Raw genomic sequence first — 6,625 nt, forward strand, 5'->3', positions numbered from 1 at the left:
CGCGGCCGCGAATTTGTCGGGATGGTGCTCGAGCGCGAGCTCGCGGAAGCGTTTCTCGACGTCTCGCTTCGGCGCGTCGGCGCTCAAGCCCATGAGACCCAGCTTCGTGTCGTCCGTGTAGCTTCGCCGGGCCGCCTGTTTAGGCCTCAGTTTCTCGTCAAGAAGTCGTGCACGATCTGCATCAGGTGCGGTCACAAACCGTCGTCGGGGCGGGGCTGCCCCTGCCGGGTGGCTGGCATAGTTTTGCGAGAAATTCGGGCGGTGGTGGCGGCTAGGAATGCCCGTGGCGGCGCAGCGGTGGTCGCCGCCACGTTTGCTAGCAGCACGCCCCACTAGCGCACCATAGCTTCGGCCGAGCAGCATCGTCGTCCGTTGCTGGAGAAGTCCAAACATCCACAGGTCGACGCGAGAGCCAAGAGGCGACCGATTCTGCGAGGCGATTCTTGCGCGCCTGCCGCACGCGCTTTCGATCATGCTCCGTCTGTCGACGCGCCTCGCGCGCTCCGCGGCGCGCCGCGGCCGCATGTCGACGGGCTCCGCGGCGCGCCGCGGCCGCATGTCGACGGCCGTCGCCGCGACGCCCTACGACACGCACGTCGTCGAGGACGAGCTCATCCAGGAGAACGGCGGGCTCATGGAGTGCGCGGCCGCGTGGAAACGACGCGCGGCCGCGCGTTCTCGACGGGCGGCGCCTCGCACGACCCAACGTCGAAACCGAGACGGCTTCGCGCGATCGCCGCGCGCGCGCGCCGACCGGGCGCCCGCCGCGCAGGTACAGCGTCGTCTACACGGACCGGGCGCTGAACCACATGTCGGAGCCCTTCCAGCAAGTCATGACGGACCTCCACGCGTCGCTGACGGCGGCCTACAACGCGGACCACGCCGTGCTGCTCCCCGGCAGCGGCACGTACGCGATGGAGGCGGCCGCGCGCGCGTTCGGCGTCGGCAACGTCGTCGTCGTGCGCAACGGCTACTTCAGCTACCGCTGGACCCAGCTCTTCCAGAGCATGGGCAAGCCCGACGACCAGGTCACGGTGCTCAAGGCCGCGCCCGCCGAGGGCTGGGCCGCGGGGGAGGACCGGGGCGTGTCGCCGCCGCCCGTCGAGGACGTCGTCGCGACGATCCGCGCGAAGCGGCCGTCCATGGTCTGCGCGCCCCACGTCGAGACGTCCGCGGGCATCATCCTGCCCGAGGCCTACATGCGGGCCATCGGCGACGCGTGCGCGGAGGTCGGCGCGACGTTCTGCCTCGACGGCGTCGCGAGCGGCACCGCGTGGGTCGACATGAAGGACCTGGGCGTCGGCGCCTACATCACGGCGCCCCAGAAGGGCTGGACGGGGCCCGCCTGCGTCGGCGTCTGCATGCTCTCCGACGCGGCCGCGGCGCACGCCGAGGCCGCGCCCGTGTCGTCGTTCTCCATCGACCTCCACAAGTGGCGCATGGTCATGGGCGCGTACCTCGACGGCGGCCACATGTACCACGCGACCATGCCCACGGACGCCATCCGCATGTTCCGCGACGTCGTCAAGGAGACGGAGCGCCACGGGCTCGCGGCCTGCGAGGCCGCCGCGTGGAAGCTGGGCTTCGGCGTCCGCGACGCGCTCAAGGCGCGCGGCTTCACGTCCGTCGCCGCCGAGGGCGTCGAGGCGCCGGGCGTCGCCGTGGTCTACGCCAACGACGACCCGACCTACGCGGGCCGCTTCAAGAACGTGAACCTCCAGATCGCCGCGGGCGTGCCCCTCGTCCTCGGCGAGCCCGACAACTACAACTCCTTCCGCATCGGCCTCTTCGGCCTCGACAAGCTCATGAACGTCGACCGCACGGTCTCCAACTTCGAGATCGCCCTCGACGCCGTCCTCGCCAAGCAATAGGAGGCGCGAACGAGCCGCGCCTCCTCGCCCTCGCCCATCCGACGCCACCGTGGCATGTCTGTTCTCGTACTAGTAAGTTCCGTGAAAGTGGCTTGCTTAGGCCGGCGGCGGAGCTGCTTCGAAGCCGATGTGCATTCACACTGCTGCCACTGTCGACGTCGCGGCTCGTCGCACGTGTCGCCGCGATCGAAGCTTCTTATATATGCAGAGAGGGGAGGACCGACGCGGTCGGCCGGGGAGGGCGTCGTCCGGGCGCGGCGCGTCAGCGCCGCCGCCGCAACGCGATCACGCGCTCCCGTGGAAGGAGGTCCGCAAGTGCGCGCGCGTCTTGTAGAGGAGGCCCGGCGCGCGGTAGTAGCCCTGGGCGTCGAGGGCGTCGCGGAGCGCCGCGCAGACGAGCGCCGCGTTCTCCTTGCGCGAGTTGTAGCCCATGAGGCCGATGCGCCAGACCTTGCCCGCGAGCTGGCCCAGCCCGCCGGCGATCTCGATGTTGTAGTTCTCGCGGAGGAAGGTGACGACCTTGCCGCCGTCGACGCCCTCGGGGATCTTGACCGTCGTGAGCGTCGGGAGCCGGTGCTCCCAGGGCACGTGGCACTCGAGGCCGATCTTCTCGAGCTCGTCCCAGAAGAACTCGGCCGACGCGCGGTGCCGCGCCCACGACGCCTCGAGCCCCTCCTCCGCGAGGATCGTCAGCGCCTCGCGGAGCGCGTAGGCCATGGAGATGGGCGCCGTGTGGTGGTAGACGCGGGGCACGCCGAAGTCGTTGACGACGAGGTACTGCTTGATCATGTTCATGTCGAGGTACCAGTTCGCCGTGACCTCGCCCCGCGCCTGGCGCTCGTCCATCTTCCGCAGCGCGCGGTCCCCGAAGGTCAGCGGCGCGATGCCCGGCGGGCAGCTCAGCGCCTTCTGGCCGCCCGCGTAGCACGCGTCGACGCCCCACTCGTCGAGCTTCACGGGCAGCCCGCCGATGGACGTGACCGTGTCGGCCATGAGGAGGCAGTCGTGGTCGCGGCACATTTCGCCCAAATTCGCCATGGGCTGGCACGCGCCCGTCGACGTCTCCGCGTGGGCGACCCAGAGCGTGTCCGGCTTGTGCTCCGCCAACGCCGCCGCGACCTCGTCGTCGGAGAAGACCTCGCCCCAGGGCTTCTCCAGCTTGACGATGTTCGCGCCGTAGCGGCTCGCCATGTCGCAGTGGCGCAGGCCGAAGTAGCCGTTGACGAGCACGAGGTGCGTGTCGCCCGGCGACGTCAGGTTCGCGACGGCCGCCTCCCACGCCGCGGAGCCCGTGCCGCTGCACGGCACCGTGAACGCGTTCTTCGTCTGCCACGCGTAGCGAAGCAGCGTCTTGATTTCCTCGGCGGCCGCGAGGAACGCGCCGTCCATGTGGCCCACCTGCGGCAGCGACATGGCCGCGTGGACGCGCGGGTGCGCGTTGCCGGGGCCGGGGCCCATGAGGAGCCGCTTCGGCGGGTTGAACTGGGCGATGCTCGGCTTCTCCACGAGCAGCGACACGGGCGGCGTCATGGACGGCGGCGACGGCTTCGCCGTCGTGCTCAGGGCGCGCACGGCCTTCGGCGACGGCTTGGCCGTGGTGCTCAGGGCGCGCACGGCCTTCGCGACGCTCCGCGCCATCGTGCTTGCATTGTTGCGCGTCGCCGACGCGCTCAGGGGCCGCCGGCCGACGGCCTGCGCGAAGTGTAGTACCATGGTTCTGCTTGAAAGCTGTGCGGTGGCTCTGACGGGCGGGTGTGGATCGTGAACCGAGCAAGGCAACCCCGAATTGCCACAAGACGAAAATACGGACGTCCCCCCACACACGCCCCACACAGCAGCACAACCACCCAGGAAGGCCTCCAGGATGACCACAAGATCATCAGCGAACACTAGGACGCGCCCGCGCGGAGCGCGTCCTCGGCTCCCGGCGGGAAGAAGCTGACGGACAGGTGCCGCGTGCCGCCCGCGTCGTCGTCGTCGCCGTCGCCGCGGCGGAAGTCGAGGACCTCGACGACGGACGTGGAGAGGAGGCACCACGTCGTGTAGCCCGTCCCCAGGCGCCGGCGCGCCGGGTCCTGCGCGAGGTGCTGGATGCGGTAGACGTTCGCCGACGTCACGACGACGAGGCCCGGCCGGACGGCCCGGACGCGCGTCGCGCCCGTGAGCTCGGGCACGGGCGACAACACGACGACGTCCGAGTTGCCGAAGAGCTCGTGGCACCGCGCGAAGGAGTCGCCGCCCGACGTCGTCCGCGACGCGGCCATGAGCAGCTGGAGGAAGACGTCGTCGACGGCGGCCTCCGCGGGCCGCGCGCCGCCGCGCGAACCGTCCGGCGACCGCGGCGCGTCCGCGTCCGCGGCGAAGAGCAGCGGCAGGAAGCCGACGAGCGACGGCGGCAGGCGGAGCGCCTCCGCGCGCCGCGGCGCCGCGGCCGCGGCCTCGGCGATGCCGCGGAGCGCGTCGAGGAAGCGGTCGAAGTGGACCGACGACGCCGTCGGGTAGGACGCGCCGTCGAGGACGACGGCCGACTCGCGCCGGAGGTCCTTCAAAAACTGCGCGCGCGAGAAGTCGCGCGACGTGTTCAACAACTTCGCCGTCGGCTCGAGGGGGATGATCTGCACCGACGACCGGTGCCGCGCGAGCATGGCCATGTACTCGGCCTGGGTCCGCGCCGTCGCGACGTCTGCCGCGAGCTTCCGCAGCAGGCCCGACTCGTAGGACTCGTAGGCCGCCCAGGACGCCGCGCGGCGCTCCGGCGCCGCGGCCGCGTAGCTCGCGAGCACGTCGCGGACCGCGCGGCGCGGCACGCAGTAGGTCGCGACGTCGCAGGCGGCGACGACCGTCGCCGCGCGCGGCGCGTCGTTCATGAGACTGTCCTCGCCGAAGTAGGAGCCCGCCTCGAGCGCCGCGACCTCGGCCTCGCGGACGCAGACGCGGACCGCGCCCGACGCGATGAGGGACATGTGGTCCGCGAACTCGCCCGTGCGGCTGATGACCTCGCCCCGGCCGAAACTCGCCGGCAGGCAGCTCTCCGCGAGCGCGTCGCGCTCCGGCGCCGTGAGCGACGCGAAGAGCGGCACGCGCGCGATGAGCTCGCGGAGCGACAGCGCCGGCGCCCCGGCGCGCGGCGCCGGCGCCGCGGCCGCCGAGGCCGTCGACGCGAAGCGCAGGCGGCCGAGGAACGTCCGGCCGGACGCGGGCGACGCCGAGGGAGCGGGGGACGCCGGCAGGCTCAGCTCCGCGACTTTCGCCTGCGCGTCCGCGAGGGCCGCCGCGCCGGCCTCGAGCGCCGCGGCGTGGGACTCGCGCGCCGCCGCGAGCCGGGCCTCGTGGTCGAACTCGCGCGTCGCGAGCTCGAGCCGCGCGGCGACGAGCTCGGAGGTCACGCGCTCGAGGTCCGCGGCGGCCTCCGCGAGGTCCGCCTTCGCCGCCGCGGCGGCGGCCGCGGCCTCCCGGAGCTCCTCGGCCTCGCGCTCCGCGCGCCGCGCCGACGCCCGCGCCTGCTCCTTGTCGTACTCCGCCGTCGCGAGGCCCATGCGGCACTCGACGAGCTCGAGGGTCAGGCGCTCGACCTCGTCGCGCATCTCGCGCCGCGACGCGGCGAGCTCGTCCCGCAGGCGCCCGACCTCGTCGTCGGGCGCCTTGCGCGCCGGCGACAGCGTCCAGCCGGGCGTCGGGCTCTTGCACTCCTCGCGCATCGTGCCCGCCCACCACCAGAAGGGCAGCCCCCCCGAATTCGTGCGCTTCACCAACGGTTCACCTCGCCGCGATCGGTCGTCCGCGCGCGCGATGGGTCGCTCGATGTTCGACGGTACTCGTCCTCCGTCGGACGCGAGGGCTTGCGATCCTGCGTCGTGTTTCGTTTTTTTACCCCGGCGATGCATCTGCTACGCTTGCGTCGAAGGAAAGTGGCAAAATTTAGAGAAAGAGTCCATTGCCGTCACGTCGGGAGCACGGTCGCTGGCCTGGACCAATCGCAATCGCCACAGCCGCCGTCACGCGCAGTCGAGGCTGGGCATGGACCCCAGCCTTATGGAGATGGACCCCGAGCTGCTCGGGCCCAAGCCATCGTACTAGCGCAGCGTCTCGCGACTTTTCGTCGCGCGAACGCGTCGGGGGCGCGCGCGCGGCCGCGAGCGGCGTCGTCGCCCGGGGGCGGGAGGGTTCGCCGCTGGCCTCCTGCGCGGCCACGACCGCCAAAAGCGACACCTCCCTCGTTTTCCCGTCGTCCGATACATGCGCCACGGCGTGGTGCCCAACCTCGGGGGTGCCGCACTCGAATTCGTCGACGCTCGCAGGCCGAACGGTGTCGTCGAAGGACTACGTCGACTCGTCGGCCGCCGCCCAGGGATCTGGTTCATCCCGTTCCCGGGCGACGACATCGCGTCGGTGGACGGCTTCCAGCAGTTCCCGTCGCTATCTAGATTCATGGGCTGGCCCAGCGACGCCGTGGCGCAGGCCTACTTCGACGTCGACGCCAAGGCCGTCGACGCGAAGCGGTTCCCGGCGGTGCTCAAGAAGTACGGCATCGACGTCGGCCAGGCCTACCCCCACGGCAAGTGCCCCGGGACGGGCAAGAAGTGCATGTTCTACCGGCTGCCGTGCCGGAGCGGCGACGAGGGCTACGCGACCCCGGCGGACCAGATGGCGCACGCGTTCTCGGACGTGTTCCCGCCGGACGTGCTGCAGTACGTGCGCACGGGCGCGGTCTTGCGGGTCTCGGGCGACGCGGCGATGCAGCCGGCCGTCGTGCC

The 6,625-nt window shown here is 71.6% G+C and overlaps 2 protein-coding genes across 2 annotated transcripts; one reads left to right on the forward strand and one right to left on the reverse strand.

Annotated features, from left to right (window-relative positions):
- Positions 1–462: 462 nt before the first annotated feature.
- AURANDRAFT_60323 (hypothetical protein) lies at positions 463–1,961 on the forward strand (the record flags this gene model as incomplete). The annotated part of the gene is made up of 2 exons (XM_009042662.1): positions 463–639; positions 773–1,961. The coding sequence occupies 2 exons, from the start codon at positions 473–475 to the stop codon at positions 1,869–1,871; spliced, it is 1,266 nt and encodes a 421-aa protein (XP_009040910.1).
- A 195-nt stretch (positions 1,962–2,156) lies between these two features.
- AURANDRAFT_32627 (hypothetical protein) lies at positions 2,157–3,401 on the reverse strand (the record flags this gene model as incomplete). The annotated part of the gene is made up of 1 exon (XM_009042696.1): positions 2,157–3,401. The coding sequence occupies one exon, from the start codon at positions 3,399–3,401 to the stop codon at positions 2,157–2,159; it is 1,245 nt and encodes a 414-aa protein (XP_009040944.1).
- Between the last annotated feature and the right edge of the window lie 3,224 nt (positions 3,402–6,625).

This window comes from Aureococcus anophagefferens (genome assembly GCF_000186865.1).
Source record: "Aureococcus anophagefferens unplaced genomic scaffold AURANscaffold_35, whole genome shotgun sequence".
Taxonomy (NCBI): domain Eukaryota; class Pelagophyceae; order Pelagomonadales; family Pelagomonadaceae; genus Aureococcus; species Aureococcus anophagefferens.